Below are 21,949 nucleotides of genomic sequence, written 5' to 3'. Positions count from 1 at the left end.
TCTTACAATCAGATTCTGTACCGTTCGTTGCAGAATGTCAGTTTGTCTCAAACTGTTTCTCGCTTCCAATTTTTTTTTTCGATCTCCTACGGGTACCACTAAATGGTAACGTAGGATAAATTAACCAATAGTGGACCCTTTAGTGCTTGCATTGTTTTCTTCAACAAATTATCTTGAACTGGTAATGCTAAATACTCACTTTCGATTAAGCCTGAAAAATATCAATTTACGTTGAAAATCTCTACATTTTACATTTCAAAACAGATTGGAGTGTCCGTTTTCCTTTTATGGAACTCTGTGGTTTACAATAGGTTAACGACCGGTCCATAAAAGAAATAAGAGTGTATGGCATGGAGAGGGTCCACTATTGGCAACACTTTATGTATTATCAACCATATGATGGACCCACACTTGTTGAAAATGTTGATTTTAAGGTTTTAATTTAATAGAATGCATTACAGCTGTCCCTGGCAAGGACTCAATGCGTACCTCTGACCAGTACACTTAAGCTTTAAGAGTGACTTGACGGCCTGATTCTACTAAGATTCGAACCCACGACCACTCGCTTGTCATAGCAGACTCGGTAACGACTGCGGCTCAGGGATGGAAGATCAGTGATTTTGATAAAATCTATGAGTTATCGCCACACGCACAGAACACGATCCGTACAGATCATGACAAATAGTGAATCTTTAGCGTTGATCACAAGATTTTGTTCTCTAAACAGTCTCAGCAGTCGATCATAGTGTTACATTTTACCTAGCTGCGAGAAAAAAGGTCACACATGTTGTTTGTATTGCGATTCATGCGATGCACACAACCAATCGTCTGTATCTGTTATATTTCTCAACGCAATCATGCAATGAACAAGATCTGACATGAGGTTTGTCATAATCTGTGCGGATCGCGACAAAGTGTTTGTCGCTTGTAAGTAGTGATGTCAATGAATCTGAATCTGATCGTTCCTATGATCTTGATCGCTAGAAGCGATTTTTTCCATCCCTGCTGCGGCTGCGAAACCCCCATACTAATTACTATGAAATTGCGACATCTTTTATGAATCGATTGTTACACATTCCATTGAAAATTGTTCAGAAATGACAGAGTCACTAGCATTCAAAATCTCTCATTATTTGATGACTCTGGCGTGAATCTAAATATAGGAATGATGCCCTGTGGTAAGACGTAGTCCTACGTCAAAATAAAAAAAAAGTGTTCGCAGAATGAGTGTACGATGATAAAACTGTGTAGAAAAATCACAAAAACCAAGTTCTTACTGTAGTTTTTCGGCGACAATCCGCTTATCTAATCTCGTGTCGTGTCCACGGTTGTCAGTCTTAGATTGCCACTCTCCAATCGCCCATAACACCCACTATTCTAGATCCTTGTCAACAGCGCTCATCCAGCGGGTACGGTGTCTACCTCGAAGTCGGCGGCCTTTATCGGGTTCTCAGCTGAATATTGTTTTCGTTGGCCTCTCATCCGGCATCCTAGCTACGTGGCCAGCCCACTGTATCCTGCCGTGTTTTATTCGCTTCACAATATCCGCATTTTTATCCAAGTATATAAATGAATTATATGAATTTCGTGAGTCATGCACCTGCGCCACACTCCTTCTTCTAATATGCCGCCAAGAATTGATCGCAAGATCTTACGCTCAAAAATGCCAAGAGCTCGTCAGTGGCTCTCTCTCAACGTCCGCGCTTCATAGGCGTAGAGTATCTGGAAAATTTGCATCTTATAGAGCGCGTCTTCCGTACAGAGTGGCAGACTATGGAAGTTCTGCTAGTTACGTAATCCTTAGAAGGTTCTGGTGGCAGCCGATATGCGCCTTTTAACATGTCACATGTTAATAACGTACCAAGGTAAATAAATTCGTCATTCACCTCAAAAGAATTTCCATGTATCACCACCGCAGATCTAACACCCGAGGGGCTCCCAAGTAACAATTCTGGAGCCACTTGATTTTACATGAATTTTCTAACAGTTTCATTACGGTACTAATCATTACCTCTGGTTTTATTGTGGTATTGCGCAATACCACCTTGTTGGGGTTGACCTAATCGTGACGATTTGTGACGTAGGGGGGAGGGGGGATTAAAGTTATGTGACGTCACACGAAAAAAAAATTCAAATGGAAAATTTATTCGGGAAATTATAATTTACCCTTCATTTTAAGATACAACTATTGAAGGCTTCTATAAAATTAACGTACTGATGGACTATAAAAGAAATAGTTACATTTTTTGAATAAATTTTTTTAACATTTATGTACGAACAGGACTCAATTTATTCTTCTAGTATGAACTCTCCATTCAGGTTTCACATAATATGCTACACACCACTGATGGCTCCTTGAGTGAAGTCCTACCTAAAAGATTTTTGCAACCGCAAATAGCAGTCGCATATACTCCTGAGGGGCTACGGGGTGCTACCAGAGACCAATGGCAATGTTTCCCCTTGATATTCGTGCTGAACTCAATCGATAAACATACTCATACCGAGGTTCCATGGCTGTTTTTAAGGTTCTTCCGTATAACCTATACCGCCGCTTACTCCAAAGCTCCCTGAAGGATAGAGTTTATGCCACTTGCGGAATAAATTTCGCATCTAAGGTAATGTTGAATGATTGGAAAAATATACAAAATGTCAAAGTCCGTCAGAAAAGTTCTTCCAAGACGTGTTGCTACAAGACGTCAGCAAAAAGTCCTGATTTTGGTCAAAATTTGCGTGACGTACTAAACGGATGTCGCCTAAAACTGTTAGTAAAGTAAACTTATTGTGGTTGCTTATATTACCACGTTAAAACTTGTTGGCTGCACCACGTCTCTAATAAACTTACCGCAAGTGTGGCGTATCAATACAAAATGGCGCACCAATCAAAATTGATCGTGGTTACTTGTCAAACCGCAATAAATCTCTTTTATAGAGCTATTAAAACAGTAACACCCTGACCAAACAGTTTTTTTTGCTGCTATTATGAAGAATATTAAAGTTCAACACCAAAATCATTTTTTATGCGAGGCTATATTGCCCTATTTTAGTATTTTGTTTTAGCTCGCAATCAAAAATTCATCAAAGCAAAGTGTTTTGCAGATAGAAAGTTATTATCAATCGGTTTTCCTGTCAAAGGAAGCAACTAAAATGATTTTGCTAGAAATTAGGATTGACTAACTGAATATATTTATTTTGTTAAACAACCAGTTTTCGAAAATCGCAAAATTTCAGAGGCGCGTTGATTTTATCCATCTATCATATAAATATGCACGATAAAATTAAATGCGCACATGCTGCAAACCAATGCAATTGCTTAAAATTATTTGAATATTTTATAGGATATTTGATAGGATGGTCGCTATCAACCAAGTCGAACTGAAAAATCTGACAGTAAAACTTTAACTTTGCTGCTCACGGGTGTATTTTCAAGTTGCGAAAAGCTTTATTAAATTATGGCGATGGTTGTCAAGCAGCGAAAGCTTATAGAGGTTATGAAATCATTCTAAGGAGTGGGCCACTTGGTCAGAAAGCAGTTTTATAGCGGTCATCAGAAGTTCTAATGGAGCTCATAGTTTTATCAGCGGTTTTATGAAATCGGTCATGAAAACCACTATACGAACGTAATAAAACTTGGAATTGTTACTTGGGCTATCATGCTCTCTACCAGCCACAATATACTTCGTTTTGTAAGAGTTTATAATAAACCCTATCCTCGCAGCTTTCTGCTTAAGATGTGTGTACGCCTCTTCCACAGCACTGCGGTAAACACCGACGATATCGATGTCATTCGCGAACCCTGGGAGCACGAGAGATTTCGTGATGACGGTACCACTTCTCTGCACGCCTGCCCTTCGAAAAGCACCTTCCAATGCAATGTTGAATAGCAATTTCAATAGTCCGTCACGCCCGAATCGCACGCTGTTTTGAAATCTACAAACCAATGGAGAATATGCATGTTGAATTCCCGCAATTTGTCGAGAATTTGTCGCAAGGTGAGCATTTGGTTCATCGCCGAGTATCGCTCTCGAAAACCGCACTGGTATTTGCCACCAAAGGTTTCCTGCACCAGCCTCAGGTCATGAAACAAGATCCGAGAGAGAATTTTGTATGGAGAATTAAGAAGAGTAATGCCTCGAATATTGTTACATTCGAGTCACTGACTCTTTTGGTAAATGGGGTATATGAGACTATCCAACCAGTCCGTAGGTATTTCCTCCACAATCGATACCTTTAGCATTGCTAGTACCCAACAAATCGGTATATGCAGATAGCAAGTGGCGTTTAATTATTGACTTTGGGCGTTTAGTTATTGACAACTTAATAAAAAGATTTTGCACGACAAATTCCCTTTACCGAGAATTGATAGCTTTTGGATGAACTCGGTAGAGCAAAATATTTCAGTACATTTCTGGTGCCTGGTTTTCATCAAATTCTCCTGGATCAGAATTCAAGAAAATTTACGACGTTTTCAACCAATTTTGGTCATTATCGTTTCAATAGATTGCCATTTGGGGCCATCCAGATACCACGTGGACAGAAAAATACCAATTTTAAACCCCCCCGTCCCCCACCGTGGACAAGCGTGGACATTGACTCAACCCCTACCCCCCTCCCTGTTTGTCCACGTGGACATTTTTTTTCTTATGTGGAATTTAACAAAACAGAAATGCATGGTGCTAAATTTTGTTTTCAACTTGATTTATGCAGTATTTATAAAAAAACATACGCTCCAGTCTAAAGGTCGACACAATGCATACGGATTTTGAGTCGCTGCGGAAATTTGGGTTTTTCCGTGCATTTTCTATCGAATTTTCGCAGCGTTAAAATCCGTATGCAAGGTGTTAGGACTTCTTGCCTACAGCGAGTTACAGTTTGACTTTTGCTTGATGATTCTTCTCCGTCAAGAGTATCCCTGTCTAACTAGAGCACCTCAGCTTTTCCGTCTACTTCAACACAACACAGGACCTTTCCGATGCGACGCGGTTCGTAAAATCTTCTGAAGACGAATCCTTCCGTAATGCTCGGTTCATGTGTTTACGTCAACATAAGCCTCATCAGAAGATAAAACTTTATTTGAGCCTAAAAACAATCACTGATCAATGGTTATGTATTATTAATTTAATATTTCTGTTTCTAATTTCTGTTTTTGGTATGAAAAAAAAACTTGTCCACGTGGACATTTACGATACCCCCTCCCCCCTTCCGTGGACAAGCGTGGACATTTCCATACCCCCCACCCCCCTCTAAACTGTCCACGTGGTATATGGATGGCCCCTTTGGCTTAAACATTAGTCCAAATAGCTTTCAATGAACGTCCAAATTACAATTAACTTTATAAAAATGTAAATTTTTGAAAACCGAAGTTACCTACTTAGGATATAATATAACAGCAAGTGAATATTACCTGATGAGTCTAAATTTGAGACCATCATGAAGTACGCTGTCCCGAATAATGCAGACGATGTGCGTGGTTTTGTTGCATTTTGCAACTACTATCGCAAATTTGTTGAAAATCAGTTATTGAAAAATAACGCAGTCGACCAATGGACTACAGAATGTCAGAGGGCTTTTGATCACTTAAGACATCAGGTTGAAGTTGCCAAAGGTACTACAATACCCTGACTTTACAAAAAAATAAATTGAATAAATTGAATACAGACGCATCCGAGATCGGTTGTGGAACTGTTTTATCGCAAGTCACCAACCAAGAAGACAATCCAATAGCTTTCGCAAGTAAGACATTCACCAAAGAAGAGAAAACCAAACCAACTATACTTAAGAAACTATTAGCTATACATTGGGTGGGGTGATAAATTATTTTAAATTCTACACATTGGGCAAAAAATCACAGTAGTCATTGTTTTTTTTTTGTGGTAGGCTGAAGCTTTTCTGTCAGTAACGGGGCGAGGAAGACTGTATAAGACCGCTTTCCGCCGGGGTTGGTTACCCGATCTCCACTAAGATTATTCTTATTCCGGTAGGTGAGGAAGTAGAGGTAGGAGTTGCTGGAAAAGTGGCTGAGAACCACTGCGGGGTCTATGTATATTATGCCTACAGATACGCGCGGTATTGATGAAACGCGTTATCCAGCCATTTACAAGTTCATACAAAAATATCAGCATTAAAAACAATTAGGCCTTTAAGTCAGTTAATAATACGCTTAAAGTCTAATAGAGTTAAGCAATATTCTCGAAAAAATGTTCTTTACTCTGATTTTATTGGTGTTTTTTTTACATTAATGTATTATTATACACCCAAACTAATTAACGTAAATGCACCTAATTCTGCGCATGGTTCCTAATTCTGCGCCCGCCACATTTCAGCCAAAACTTTCGCATTCCTGCAATGTTTTAACTTATTTAACACATCTAGATAGTTTTGTATACATAAAAAATTTATGTATACATAACTTTCTAGATGTGTTAATTAAGTTAAAACTTAGTTATCAATTTGAGAATATTACAGTTTTTAATGAAAATGCGCGTTGCGCAGAATTAGGAACCATTGGCAGAATTTAAGACGTTTTCGGTAGTTTTAGTTATAGTATTTTCAAAAAAAGTGTTTCACTATTATGAAAACACAATTTTATCATGTCAAAAAACGCATCACTTAATTTGAAAGAAAACAATTCACTGAAGGTTAACAGAAAAACTTTTTAAAACTACCGAATCTTCCCTATTACAAAGGACAAAAGCATAGGAACAACTATTCTAATGGAGTTAAAATAAGGCATGCTATAATTTAGGAATAGATTGGACATAACATGAAAACACAACTTTCGAAAAAAGTGTTGATTTCCTTGTTGCGAGCGTATTAATGTTGGCAATAGAATTGATGTCATTCTATGTTTGGAGCATTTGGTTGAATGTAAGTAAGGGGCTGTTCTGTTACATGTTTGCTTTATGTTTGTTATATTACATTTTTGTAAGCCAGTCCGAATAATATTGCATTGATATAAGCAATTATTTGAGTTGTAAGGGAACAATGTAATAGGAAAAGTAAAATCTAAAACATCAACTCATACTGTTCTAGGACTTTCTGGCCATACTTACTCAGGAGCCGACACGTTATCCGGTAGCTTTATCACACATCGCTGCCGAAGAATTCCTTCCCACAACTGAACTCCGACGATTCCGAATATGAAAAAGACGAAAAAGCACAGCAGTAACACATTTCCAAGCATAGGCAACGTGTCCAGTAGAAGCATAACAAGAATGCGCATACCTGAAAGAATGAAATCGAAACAGTTTCTTCTGTTCGGATTTTTGAAGATTTTCTAACAGCACTAGAGTTAAAGCTTTTACAGCATATTCGTAAGTAAACCTTGCTTGGTAACGTTACTTACTTGGAATTCGGTTAATCGCTCTAAGTGGTCGCAGCACACGAATGGTTCTTATTGCGGTCAGATTAAAGTTTTCCACTTGCAGAAAGTACTCCAGGGCACCCGCCAACACTATGAAAAAGTCCAACCGATTCCAGGAATCCGCCAGGTAGGTACCCTTTCCCCATCCACCCATGGCCACAATTTTGATTGTCATTTCCAGCGAGAAAAAGGCAAATATGATATCATCGAATATCTGCAGTCATTTGAAAAGTTACATTAATTAAGTTTGAGACTGATTAAATACACCATCACCTAACTACCTGTAAAATCTTACACCGATTTGTAACACATGCGTCATCCACGCATGGTTGGTACATTCCCAAAGTAACGCAATTCAATAATATTACCAGCATTGAAATTCGCTCGAACCACGTATTTAAATTATGTTAAGGAAATCATTGTAAAATATTTGGAAATTATTACTTAACACAAATGAAAAACAATGTTCAAAAGGATATGGATTCGTGATTAGCTGTAGACACCAAATTCGAGGCTTCGTATCCTGCCGCAGGTACTTGAGCGAGTATTCCACAAAGCCCGGATAAGGTAGATTGCTTTCCCCGTAGGAGGAGGACGATTCTCCATCGCTGCAGGTACTACCCGACGAATTTGTAGTTCCACTGGACGATCTCGATTCGTTCGTCTTCGCTCTTGCACTAATCCGCGAACTGCACCGTTCGTCGAATGCATCCTTTTGGCTGGATTTACTCTTGGACCCAACGGACAGGTTTCGTCTCGTGATTGAGTTTTGCTTCTCGGTCAGATTGTCATCTTTCTTCAATCTATCTGTAATGGAGCTGCACTTTCTGCCATAATCTTCGATATGCGTCTCACCAGATGTATACAGCATGATGGGATTTTTTCGGAATAATCACAAACTGATGTAAACCATAATGCTGTAAATCGAATAATAAAAATTATCTAATAAACTAGCAGAAAACACCTTTTACGTCGGATAACAAATGGTACAATGTTCAACACGTATTCAATATCATCTAAAGCATGCAAATTTTCTGCTACATAGCACCTGTGACCACACAGCAAATAAATTTTCATCCGATTTCTGAAGTGGAATATTCAGATATATTGATTCTCAAATCTAATCAACCAATAGACTGATTTTTAATATTTTCAGTTAAAATGTGCACAAAAATCTGAAGATTCAATCAATTGCGAAGTAGAAATTGGTCGATTCTAGATTATTTCAATGAAAAAAAACTTTTTCTGCAACATCAGGCTTGAAACAAAATGGCCTTCGAGAAAATTACATTCAATTGAACAGATGCATATCAAATGGCCTTGATTAAACCATAACGTCTACGTTTTGCGTATCCTAACTTACCTGAACTATTTCCGTGCCCAAATTACTGAATTTATTTCAAATTACTTTCAAGGGCAATGCTTTTCCAAACTCACTTTTTACGATATCAATTTGTCACGGGTACCAAATCGCTCTAGTGCAAACTGCAGACTGGAAAAATGAAAAACCAGACGGAGCCGAAAATTTTCGGAATTTAACTAACGCATGCGTGGCATACCCGAACAGGATGTAAACACACGTGCGTTCGGTGAACGCATGCGCCGCGTCCCCGAGCAGGATGTAAACAAACGTGCTTCTGGCGGAGGGGAAAAACAGCCGTTCGACCCGAACCGGGTGGCTCGCCAGTTGCATTCCCGGATGATTTGTTTGTAAATAGAACATTTGAGCAACAAGTAGTAGAGGAAAAACCACTAGAAAGGGAATTGTGTTTACTGAACCACTTGATCTCATTGGCTCTACCCTGGTGAAGTGTCAATAATTTTCGAACTGCTTGTCTAATTTTGATCTTTGCTTAAAAACTTGTCAGTTTATAGTTCAAGAAAATTATATAGATTGAAATGTTCAAGATTTCATGTTCAATGCATAGCATCCATGTTTTTCAATACTCAGTCTCAAATTCTCAGATTCAAGTCTCAGATTCTAATGTTTCAAAGATTTTAACCAATCAAGGCTATTGAAGATTTTTGCGCCTACAGTTTTGTTTTCCGGAGTGTAAAATGTCAAACTAGAAATTATTGTAGAAAATCAACGCGAGGAACGCATTCCACGGCAAAGCAAGGTCCTGGTTCCGACGAAATTGGGCCTTACCGTTTCCAAAACCGTCCCCACTCCCGAGTTATGTGTACCTAACAAAAGTAACAGGCGGCACACAGTGTCTAGTTAATCCAGCACAGCACCGGTGGATCTAAACTCTTGCACAAGCTTATCGAACTTTAGAAAATGATTTCGCAATGACTCACCGTCAAACTCAAGTGCAGTCAACTGTTTCTGAAGATATAAACGGCTTGCTACAGTATTTCGCTGAAACACCCGGTGGAGAATATCTTAAATGTCCTTTGGATACCATTAACCTTTGACGTACTCCAACTGTGAATTGTGAATTCGGGAAATCAGAAGAGATTTGCACTTCTGATCTTTCTTATTCTTCCGCTCTCGTTCCACCGCTTGCTGCGCGCCCGGACTTTCACGGGTTATCTACTACATACGACTCGACGCACTCCAACAGAGCAGGAGCCTTGCGCTTCAGGGTGGCCTCGCGCTTGGTGATGACTGGAGAAAAATGTTCAAAATTCTAGTGGACAATTCTTGGCTGTATACAACACAATTGACTGTTCAGAAATATTTGTATTGTGTCCTATCCTCTTTTATTAATATGTTGAGTGTAAAGTGTTAAAAAAAATCGATGAAATTAGGTCTCGCTGCTTTGGAACGTGTCGTTTTTTTTTTTTTTTTTCCTGTATGGACTCATCACTGCGACCAGTAAGTTAGATCTATTGTGATATCGCCCGGGTGTTTGTTGTATAACCCGCACTGCATTTATTTTAGCTATAGTCGCTATTGAGTGAGCGATATGCTTATTGAATTTCTTTTTTTTATGCGTGCTTGTGTGTAATTGGGTACCCTTCTTTCAATGCTTTACTCTACTTTATCCACCTCGTTCCACATGACAGCGCACAGTCCCCAATTATAGTCATCCCTGGCGTAGCAAACCAGTGCATTTTTACTACAAGGGTCTCATTTTTGCACTGTCAATAGGCCATATCGGGATAATATAGAACTCAGCATGAAGGAAGGGCGATGAGGGGCCTGAGAATAAACCCATGCTAAAGTCACTTTGACATCGAATGGCCTGATTCTACTAAGATTCGAACCCATGACCATTCGCTTGTCAAAGCAGACTCGGTAACCTTGCGGCTACAGAGCCCCCCGAACGTGTCGTTACATAATGTGCCAAAAAACTGGGCTCTGCTTGCACACCGATTGTTTACGGAGGATTCGATCAAGTGGGTTAGTTAGTTCTTTTAAACTCTTTAAGAAATTACTCAAATATCAAGAGACGGCACTTTGGGTTTTGTTTGATATTAAAGGCGCTTTCGATAACATGTCATTCGCTTCAGATTTCACAACTCTCTTTCAAAACGGTATAAGCTTGATTATAGCAAGGTTTTCAAGCAGTAAGCCTCATTGGGAGATATATCGCTTAACATTTTCGGCGATGAAAGGAAGTCCACAAGGAGCTCTCTCACCCTTACGTTGGTCACTGGTGTCCGACGCATTCCTTCACAAACAACGCATCTTGGTTACGAGACTATTGCTTACTTATCGTGAAAGGAAATTGGGATAAAAAACTGAACTTAGCAGCCCACCTAGATTATGCTGTTAAGACAGCATCTCGTAGGAATCAAATACAGGATTGTAGACAAAACAGTTAAACAGTGAGCTACGCACAATCAGGGAGCTCCTAACGCTCTTTATCATTCAAGTATCGAATGATATCCGCTTTTGTTACTCTGCACTTGAAAGTTCAGAGTATTTGTTTTGAAATGGCGGGGCTCTTGCTTTATATATGCATAACTTCTTTGTAAGTTTCCTGCTTACTCCATATCGAGTATAGAACCTAAATTCCAAAAGGACATTAATTTTAAGCATGTAGTCCCGAATCGCTGCACAGGCTTACAACTATCTAGCTCAACATCATCAATGGGTATGAGCAGTCCAGAAACTGTGTGTAGCAATCGAACCCTACTCCAAAAAACGATCATTAAGACTGTCACAGTGGCTTTTCAACCCAATACCCTTCTGGCATACAAAAAAGGGTCTCGCTGCTTAATTTGCACAGGACCTCGCGCACTCCAAAACCTCAACTCCAAAGCTTTCCAGCTCACAAAGCTTTTCAGTAACAGAAACCAAAACACTGGTACTGAGCAAGGAAATCACTTGCTGGTTACATTTCAGAACACCATATTGCTGAAATCCAATTTAAAATTTTGGTGTGCTTGCTCTTCCAGGAGTATTTGCATCCGAAAACGTCTACCCCTCGATGCTTTCTGTATATCCAAATCGGGAGATTTGGAATAAGTCAGTAAGTCCATCGTCCTTTGTCCGTCGTATTCCACTCTTGTTGCCACTTGGCCAACGACTCAGTTCTTGCAGTTTTCCGAATTCTACGGATTTCTTTACACTCACTGTCCTCTGCAAGAATCGTACAAGAATTGGCATCATTTCGGCGATAACGCATACAGCTTCGGGCGGGACTATTCTGTAGGGGAAGACTGTCCAGAACGCACCGGGGGGGTAGAATGGCCCATGCTATCAATTGTTTAAAAACGCGGAAACTATTTTGTAAAATTATGAATGCGCATTTTATTTTGGTGTAAAACAAGCTAATTCATATTTGTGTAGCATGTAAAAGCATCAAACAGTACAGTACTCAAAGTGTACTTTGAGAATCATTCCAAGTAGTGCCTGCAGTGCATGGTTCATACGCCTACGCCATTCTTCGCTTTCCGTTTGCGCTCCACATCCTCCTGATGAAAATTTATTCGCAACAAAACACAACAATTAAAACACTCAGATAAACGTGGTGGGAAAGTGGCATTGATGATATTAAATTATTTAGAAATTTTCCGGGAGAGATTTTCGAAACTCTTCAGAATCCGCAATCATCAGATTCATCTTCGATGAACTAGCAAGGTGTGAAGACGAAGTTCTGAAGTAACGGGAAATATGAACCGAACTTTTTCGCTTTTGAAGGTTTATCATTTCTAATAATGGGTTTCAAGAAACCGACAATTATTCAAAAGAAATGGCTGTTGACTGTGACCAGTGTTACGAAGCTCTACTCGTTCTAGTGAACACGCCGGTATAAGCATTCCTTTCGGACTCCCGCTCTTGGTTATTCATGCACTGTAACGACTTTTGCGAGTGTGTATTCAGCTAACGGCCACGGTCGTCGCTCTCGCACGTTATTGTAGCCTGAGCAGCTGATTCCGATCACTCACGGGGACTCGTACTCCCACCCGCGTGTAGAATCGAGGGTGTAAGATGAGGAAGAAAACAAAAAGTAATGCAAAATCTATGTCCCAGTGTGCCGCTAAAGGCCCAAACAGAATGCTGCGTCAACGCATCCGTCAGCGTCAATTTGGCAATAAACCCATGGGAAAACTGTCAGAATGACGCCGACGGACACGTTGACGCAGTATTCTGTTTGGGCCTTAACCCTCATGGGCAGCTGGCTGCTCACGAGTTGTTTGCCTCGTGACTGGTTATGCAGAAAGACGCTACGAGACTGTGCGTTTGCGAGTGCGTAGGTAGCAAAATGTCTGCACATTTGTTCTGGGGGCGCCATTTTGAGAATTTGCGTAGAGCGACAAATTAGCTAGCGCCGGCCCTGGCTGTAAGCTCTTCATTGGAGAGAAGTGTACTATCCACCTCCTCACCTCACTCATACCATAGAGTGATCAGGTCGTTGGTGGATGCTACGGGTGAATTCTTTCAACAGTGACTTTTAGCTTGCCCGGGTACATCTCAGCGGGCGTGATCGGTCCTCCGAGTTTCGCAGTCACAACTCGATGAGCGTCACCCATTCTTTACTCTGGGACTCCTGACTCTAGGACAACTAGCACGAAATGCACCGATCGTCTCGTTCCACCTATAGGCCGGGCGCCGACTGTTTGCTCATCTTTTCTTGGTATGGTTATATCACATCCCTCCGCTAACCTCTGGGTTTTGCTGCCCGATGCTGACCCGGATTGCCTGATGGTCGCTATGAGTATAGCTTTCGCAAACTCTCCAGTTCGTGTTTACCATCAGTGACGGACTGCAGAAACCGTAGATTTTGGCGATCGCGAAACCTTCACATATAATTGACATCAACTCCCGTATAGGATATCTGCCCATTACATGTATTGCCGCCATACCTGTTCTATCTGTGGTATCGCAATGCATCTTGTTTTGGTTGTAGATTGCTATAACAGTTGCTGTGAGGTGATTGAGGTTTATTTGGTTAACCTCGATTATTTTTGGCCTGCCTTTACCTGTTTATAAATTGGGAATAAAAAGCCCACTGTCATGTGATCGTTTCCGTCTTCTCTTTTACAAAGCATACACCTTGGGGACTCCTAGCAATCACTCGCAATATCCATTCTTTCCGCATTTCTTGCACAGATTTGAGCTGTCGGGTCCTTTACATGTTCTTGCCTTGTGACCAAAGCCCATAAACCTAAAGCATCTTTTCATTTTCTTGGTAGGTCGGAATGCAACCTTAAAACAGCGCACTGACCAACCAATTTTAATTCGTCCTATCTCCAGCAGCTCGTTGGCAGCTATCGTCAATAGTCGGATTGAAGTTATCTGTGTACCGACGTATGCTTTCCACATCCGGATTACCATTGGCACCTCTCCTAGGTTGTATTGTTACTTCAGTGCAATGCTCAACAACAGATTCTTCGGACAACGCTCTAACTTGCACCTCTTCGCCTAGCGATTTATCGACGAGCGACTTAAAGGTCGAGCTTTTTACTATAGGATCTTTTCCAAGCTCAAAGAGTATCTGGCGTCGAACTTCAACTCAGGATCGTCCCTCACTATACTGACCAGTGCAGCGTATATCGTTTCCGCTTTCACCTCGACGATCAGGGCATCTCTCTTACTCCTTTCCCTATGAGGTTTAGGTTTCTGCTGTTTTCTCACCTCGTTGTTCTCCGTTTGTTGCCTTTCCTGTTTTTGCGCAGACTTTCGATGGTTCGCCATCCCTCATCTGCTTGCTTATGGTTACTTTCGTTTGAGCTTCTTTCGCTCCTTTTCTTCGCCAAACGTTTCTCTTTGTCGTTTTTCCAAGCAATCCCGAGATCCTCTCGGCGTCAGCTGTGCTTCCGTCGCATCGGCGTGGCTTTCTTCTTCTTCTTCTTCAGCAGCATAAAGCCGGGGTGGCTCGTGCTGTTTCAAGCACTCGTCTCCATTCAACTCGGTCTTGGGCCACTCGTCGCCAATTTCCTAGTCGTCTCAGAAGTCGCAAATCGCTTTCGACCTGGTCGAGCCATCGTGCACGTTGGGCCGCCCTGTTCCTGGTGCCGGTGGGGTTGTTGAAGAGGACTATTTTCGCCGCACTGTCGTCCGGCATCCTTTCGACGTGTCCGGCCCACCGTAGCCTGCTAACTTTCGCTAGATGTACGATGGGAGTCTCCCCAAGCAGTGCCTGCAGCTCGTGATTCATACGCCTCCGCCACTCTCCGCTTTCAGTTTGTACTCCGCCAAATATCGTCCGCAGCACTTTCCGCTCAAACACGGCAAGGGCGCGTATGTCCTCCGTAAGCAGCGTCACGGCTTCAAGTCCATATAGAACTACTGGTCTAATAATGGTTTTGTACATTGTTAGCTTCGTGCGGCGGCGTATGCTTTCTGATCGTAGCGTTATACGAAGGGCAAAGTAGGACCGATTTCCCGCTTGAATGCGCCGCTGGATCTCCTTACTAGTGTTGTTGTCCGCGGTCACCAGCGATCCCAAATACACGAACTCCTCTACCACTTCTAGTTCGTCGCCGTCAACGGTTACCGTCCGTGGGAGGCGCGCATTTGTTTCCTTTGAGCCTCTTCCTTTCATGTATTTGGTCTTCGACGCATTTATTTTTAGCCCAATTCTCCTAGACTCCGCTTTCAGTCTGGCGTAGATTGCCTCCGCCGTCGCAAAGTTCCTGGCAATGATATCGAAGTCATCTGCAAAGCCTATAAGTTGGCTACTCTTGGTAAAAATCGTGCCTCTCGTTTCGATGCCCGCTCGTCGGATCACCCCCTCAAGAGCGATGTTGAACAGCATGCAGGATAGACCATCACCTTGTCTCAACCCTCGTCGCGTCTCGAAGGGACTCGAGAGTGTCCCAGAGATGTGTACGAAACACATCACTCGATGCAATGTAGCTCTGATCAGTCGCGTCAGTTTGTCCGGAAAACCGTATTCGTGCATTATCTGCCATAGCTTGTCTCGATCGACTGTATCGTATGCTGCTTTGAAATCAATAAAGATGTGATGCGTGGGCACGTTGTACTCCATGAAATCCGCCTGATAATTCCCTACGAAACCTTGTGCTATCGGTGACAGCCGGCGTAACAGGATCTGGGAGAGTACCTTGTAGGCGGCATTTACCAGCGTAATACAGTGACGTAGCCAGGATTTTCGTTTGGGGGGGCCAAGTCATTTTTTTATTAGAGAAGTTTTAAACTTAAGAGGTTCACTCGTCTCTGGAGGTAGGTCAAGTTAGTATGCAGAAAACCTTTAGTTTAAGAAATATATTTAATGCTTATGTTACAGAATGTTCTTTCGAATTAATTAATTAATTTGTTTAACTAAGTATTCATGTAACACAAGTAACTTTCTAATGGTTTTCATAAGTTTGCGTACAATATGATTTCTGCTAATTAGTTTGCTGGTGAGAAGAATGTTTTACAATATTTTTAAAAACTGCTTAGCTTCTGGCATTCTCGCATCGAGCCTACTTTTCCCTCCGCAAGACGCTTCGATCAAGGAGGATATGCCGCACAAAGCTGACGATGTACAAAGCGCTAATCAGACCGATAATCCTATTCTTCAGCTGACGAATTTCTCGCCGGATCTCTTCGAGATCGGGAGCCGGCACGCTGTTGTCTTTTGTGGGCACTCCGTGGTTAACTTCCGTTGCGTCTCCTATTGCTATATCGCCGTTGAGGTGCTCATCGAAATACTGCTTCCATCTGTCGACCACCTCGTGCTCATTTGTGCTCATCATTAGATTCCCTCATCCTCATCCCTACATATGTCAGGTTTAGGTGTGTAGCCCTCACAAGTTTGGTTCATCTCTTCGTGAAACGTGCGCGCGTCATTAGCCCAGAATAGTTGTTCCAGCTCCTCACGATCTCTGTCCTCCTTCTGACGCTTTTTCCTCCTCAGGATCATGGTCAACTCATTCCGCGCCGATTCTTGGCCAAATTCTCTCTCGTGGATATGATTAGATAGTTTTCCCAAGCACTTTTTTTCCTACAATTCTATCGCTTGTCGGCATTTTCCGTCAAACCAATCATTTCGTGCACTCGCACCATGGTTGCCTCGTTGACCGGCCTAGTTGACGGCCGAGCGTATCATACTCCATCCGTTTTCGAGGGTCGAAGCATCTAGCTCCACAGAAGTAGGCAGAACTTCATCCAGTACGCGCGCGGGGTTTTCGGCAACTGGCGGGTTGTCTAACTGCCGAATGTTTAACCGAGACGAGCGGCTTTGTCGCGAGATATATACCGTCGATAGTTTTAAGCGCACATGTACTGCTACTAGGTAATGGTCCGAGTCGATAGGGAGCATACGTTGGTGATATTCGAGAAAAACCGGTCCTCGATGTGAATATGGTCCGAAGTTCGTTGGTCAGGTGATCTTCAGGTGGCTTTGTGGATATCTTTGTGAGAAAAGAAAGTGCTCAGGAACTGCAAAGTTGATGCATTGCTGGCTGTTGTCGTTTGTGTCAGTGTGCAAGCTATGGGGCCCGATCACAGGTCTATACATTGCTTCCCTGCCGACCGGGGCGTTCATAGCCCCGATGACGATCTTGATGTCCTATCATGAGCAGCTATCGTACGTTGCCTTCAGTTGCGCATAGAACGCTTTCTTCTCGTCGTCGGGTATACCTTCGTGTACGTCAATGATAGTGTAATTGAAGAAACGGCCTTTTATCCTCAACACGCACATCCTCTCGTTGATCGTTTTCCAGTCCATTATGCGATTCTGCATTTTGCCCAACATTAGGAAGCCCGTTCCCAGCTCGTTGGTCGCTCCACTGCTCTGAAAAAAATTGGGCTTTACTGCCACGGATCCTCCACACCTTCTCGCCTTTGCGACATATCTCCGCTGCAGTGCCAGATGCCAAACTTTAGCGGTTCTAACTAATCGAGCAGCACTCTATCGCCACCAACAAAATTAAACGATCTGCCGTTCCAGGTACCAAGTCTCCATTCCATGTCCTTATTTCGTCGCCTTTGTTCATGCCGAATGCTCCAAGTAACGGAGAGCTACATAGTTGAGAATTTTCACAGACTATGAGAGATACAAAACGATGTCGGTTATATTGTTATTCAAAGGCGCACTCTTCAAAAATATACTTGTGCTACAGATTTAGCTTGGTGTATTGTTATTCTGCATTGAAATTTTTTTTTAAATGTAAGCCAAAATATTTCGGGGGGGGGCAAGGCCCCCAGGGCACCCCCCCTGGCTACGTGGCTGGCGTAATACCACGATAGTTGCAGCAGTCTAGCCGATCACCCTTTTTGTAGATAGGACAAACCACTCCTTCCATCCGGCGTGGCTTTCTCTTTAGCCTCAATAAGTGCCTTCAGGGCATTTCCGGCTCTAGTTTTCAGCGCTGGATGCTCTCGTCCTACAGCAATCATGGTGGATTTGATGCCGGTCACTAGCAGCTAAATCCTATTGTGGATGTTGATCCTGTCCTTTATGAATTCACAGAGCTCATTGGCCATTTTCTCCGTCGAACTTCGTCGCATTTACCTTCCCGAGTTGTCACATGTTAATCTGGTAGATTTCGGAATAAACTGAAATATCTGAACCAAGCAAAATTGGATCGTGTTGTGAGGGTGTAATTTGCATCCCGATAAGTTGCATCGAAACAAAAGGCACGATATTCAGAAAACGGCTTCGCGGATGACTTTGCCATTATTGTCTTAAACTTTGGGACGGTGTAATTAATCTACGTTAGACTGAAAGCAGAGGCTAATGCTAATGCGTCCAAGACTAAATATATAAAAAAATAGAGGCCTCAAAAGAAACCGCCATTCGGCTCCCATTGACATATTTGGCATATTTGAAATCGCTGCCAACAAGATCACGAAAAATGATATCCAACGACGAATTTAAACTGGCAATTGGATTTACCTTCCCGTGACGCTACTCATGGAGGATATGGGAGCGTATTGGGGCATAAAAGCAAAGCCATGGGTTTATACCGTCTTTAGACCGGATGACCCTTCTTTATCGACAGACTTCGCAGCCGGCTGTTAGAGTACAGGAAAATTACGGGGCCAGTGCAACAATCCTACTGACTCTAACTAGCAAGCACCGCCTAGCCGAGATTCGAACATAAGACGACTGGCTTGTTAGACCAGCGTCGTACCTCGAAGCTAACTGGGCGGCTGCTGTATTGGGGCATAACGTCAAAAGATTATCCGTGAAAAACGTAATTTCAAAGACATTCATCTAATCCTCAATTGGAATCCATTTTCAAGAGTTATTTATTCCAGGAGCTCACGTTCAATTTAGGGACTATTTTGTTCACAAAATTAAATTTATTACTATACGTTTGTTGGCATTTAATCTTTGTACTTCTTGTTTTTAAATTTCTATCTTGCTTTTTTTTTTTTTTTTCCATGTGTGGACTCTCATTACTGCGACCAGTATAGTTGATCTATTGTAATATCGCCCGGGTGTTTGCTGTATGACCTGCACTGCATTTCTTTTTGCTATAATCGCTATTGAGTGAGTGATATGCTTATTAAATTTTATGCGTGCTTGCGTGTATTGGGGTTTACCCTTCCTTCAAAGCTTAATCTACTTTACCCACTTATTCCTCGCTGCCAGCACTATCCCATATTATAGCCGTCCCTGGCGAGGACTCATTCGTACCTCTGACCAGTACACTTAACTATAGGAGGGACATTTGCACTGTTAAGAGGCTTCAGAGGGTAAATATAGAATTCAGCACGAAGGAAGGGTATAATGGAGGGGCCTGAGAATAAACCCATGCTAAAGTCACTTGCAATCGAGAATGGCTTGATTCTACTAAGATTCGAACCCACGACCACTCGCTTGTCAAAGCAGACTCGGTAACCTTGCGGCTACGGAGCCCCCCTTATCTTGCTTTTGTTTTTTCTCTCTTTTAACAATCAAAACAGTTACTATTTACAGATACTATACACTATACACTGACTACCACCTAGAGGTGGTCCACGTTCGATAATCTATCAACCGGTGTGCCTTCATCCGACTCGAGACACGGGAACACTGAACGCAGCGATTAGTTGACCCGGCCGTTGTTGGGTTCGCTTGTGACGTGGTGGTTTCGGTTCCACCAGTGCTACCGGACGGCTAATTTTATACGGTACTTTTGGTGATGGCGGTGGATGCCGCAAGGGTTTCTTTACTCCACTGTGTCGTACCGGAGGGGGCGGCGGTGGTTTCCTCGGGGGTTTCCGGTAATAGCCGGCGACTACCGGATGACGATGGTTTGGATACTTTTTGCGGTACTCTGGAAAGACAAGAGGGAGAGGAAGCGAAGACGAGAGGGCACGGGAGGATTTCGGATCGGTAAGGCGAGGATTTATAGTCGAGGTTGGGTCCACATTAGTCCACTGTTCACTTTTGGTGGCGTGATGTTTGAAGAAGTATGTGTCTGTACAAGTTCATTGTCACCTTGGTAGTTAGGAATGGAAGGCTGCAAATCCCGAGCAGCGGTAGTATCCAGCTGTTTCCCATCGAAAAACCGGTTCCCTTCAGGTTAAATAAAAGTCGGTTAATGCAATTCCAATCTATTTACATATATCCACGTCTAAGTTCTTTGTCAGTCAAGTATCGTGTTTACATAACATATAATAGTATGCGCAATGAATGACTTCAATCGACCGGGTGCCTGTCTTAGCACCGGACTGACCGGAGCATTTATTGCAATACTATGCAGGCGATTGCTTTTAATCAAGAGTGGAGACTTCCTCGAACAGCAGCAGCAGCAGCTGGTGATTTCCAATGCGCGGCAGGCGTTGATTAGCGCCGTCCACGTGGGTGTCATTTCGGACTTGACAATTGACGCCTGCTGCGTCATAAAACTGCATCCTAATAGTATGCTTTAGTATTTAAATATTATGCATGTTCTGACCACAAATTGTGGTGCAGATCTACTGTCAACACCGGTCCGTTCCGTCAAGAAACGGTTATACAAAGCACACAGCTTAATCATGTGAAAAGTGCCAGTATGTACATCGTACAAGAAACAGGCTCTTTTCAAAAACTGCTTTTGTGCATTTTATAATACTACCAGAAAGCGCAGTTCTAATGGATGAATAAAATTATTATGACTCATATAGAATAATAACACTTGTATTGTTGAACTTGATAACCTTCTTGACGAGTCATTGAGGAATAAGTGGGCAACCATTTGATGTTCTATGATTAAAGGTCACCAATGTTAATATTCAATGCATCAGTTTTATGTTTGTAAATTTCAATTATCCCAAGAAAACTGGTTCTGTATAACCAACGTAATGGCATTGCCATGATAGTGCCAACCATTTATCAACAAACGAGCAGATATCAGATAAGTCTGACTTTGAGAAAATTTAGATTAATATAAAAAAATAGTTTATAGTAATTGTGGAGTTTTGAACTTTTGAATACGACGGACACTGGTATCTAATTCTGTCGTCACTTAAAGGAACTAACATGAGACCGCTTCTCTTCTCGCTAGTAATTAACGATGTTTCGTTTTTGAGGGTTAGTGTCTATGGAAAAGTTTATTAATAAAATACAGCGCATCTTTTTGTACTATTGGTATAACCCTGGATTCACCTATTAGGGTATTAAAAACTTTGTTTTTTTTTAATTTGTTCAAACAATATTTTTTACAGAAAACTTGTACAGGGTGTTCAATAAGTTCGAATACAACTTTTCATCGTTGTGTAAGTGCGCATCATGTGCATTCTGTGTATTGGTATTGGTGTCAGCTTTAGCCTTATATATAGGCTAACCGACGCGCAAGGTGTCGACTTAATGTCATTTGTTATTTGTTTACCGCGCGCGATAAAGGAGTACCGCATCGTCGTAGTAAAGTTGTTTGCGAGAAGTGAGCGACCCGGGGACATATTTCGGCGGTTGAAGTCCCACGGAGTGAAGCGGAATTACATCTATAACACCATCCGTCGGTACCATGAGACGGGCTCGGCCAAGGACCGTGCTAGATCCCGGTGCCGGCCGCGTTCGGTGAGGACGCCAGCAGCCATCGAGGTGGTGAGGGATCGGGTTCGTCGAAAAATGAACCGCCCGATCCGGAAGACCGCTGTTGACCTGAATGTGTCGATCGAGACTGTCCAACCCATCATGGCGGAGGACCTGGTATGCAAGCCATATAAAAAACGCAAGGTTCACGGGGTAACGGAGGCTACAGCGAAGAAGAGGCTGGCCAGAGCAGAACTGATACTTTCGCGGCACGCCCCAGCTAGCACCAACTCGT

General features: G+C 42.2%; 1 protein-coding gene across 1 annotated transcript in view; it reads right to left on the bottom strand.

Moving 5' to 3' along the window:
* LOC128737074 (voltage-dependent T-type calcium channel subunit alpha-1G) overlaps window positions 1-8,231 on the bottom strand; it is a 46,629-nt gene extending 38,398 nt beyond the window's left edge. Inside the window, exons 1-4 of the mRNA XM_053831630.1 lie at window positions 7,840-8,231; window positions 7,642-7,753; window positions 7,343-7,574; window positions 7,050-7,221 (exon numbers count right to left, since the gene is read on the bottom strand). Of these exons, the coding sequence (XP_053687605.1) occupies window positions 7,050-7,221; window positions 7,343-7,574; window positions 7,642-7,753; window positions 7,840-8,231 (908 nt within the window). The remainder of the gene's footprint in view (window positions 1-7,049; window positions 7,222-7,342; window positions 7,575-7,641; window positions 7,754-7,839) is intronic.
* Between the last annotated feature and the right edge of the window lie 13,718 nt (window positions 8,232-21,949).

Source organism: Sabethes cyaneus, chromosome 1, assembly GCF_943734655.1.
Source record: "Sabethes cyaneus chromosome 1, idSabCyanKW18_F2, whole genome shotgun sequence".
In the NCBI taxonomy this organism is placed as follows: Eukaryota; Metazoa; Arthropoda; class Insecta; order Diptera; family Culicidae; genus Sabethes; species Sabethes cyaneus.
This window is presented reverse-complemented; position numbering and strand designations above follow the sequence as displayed.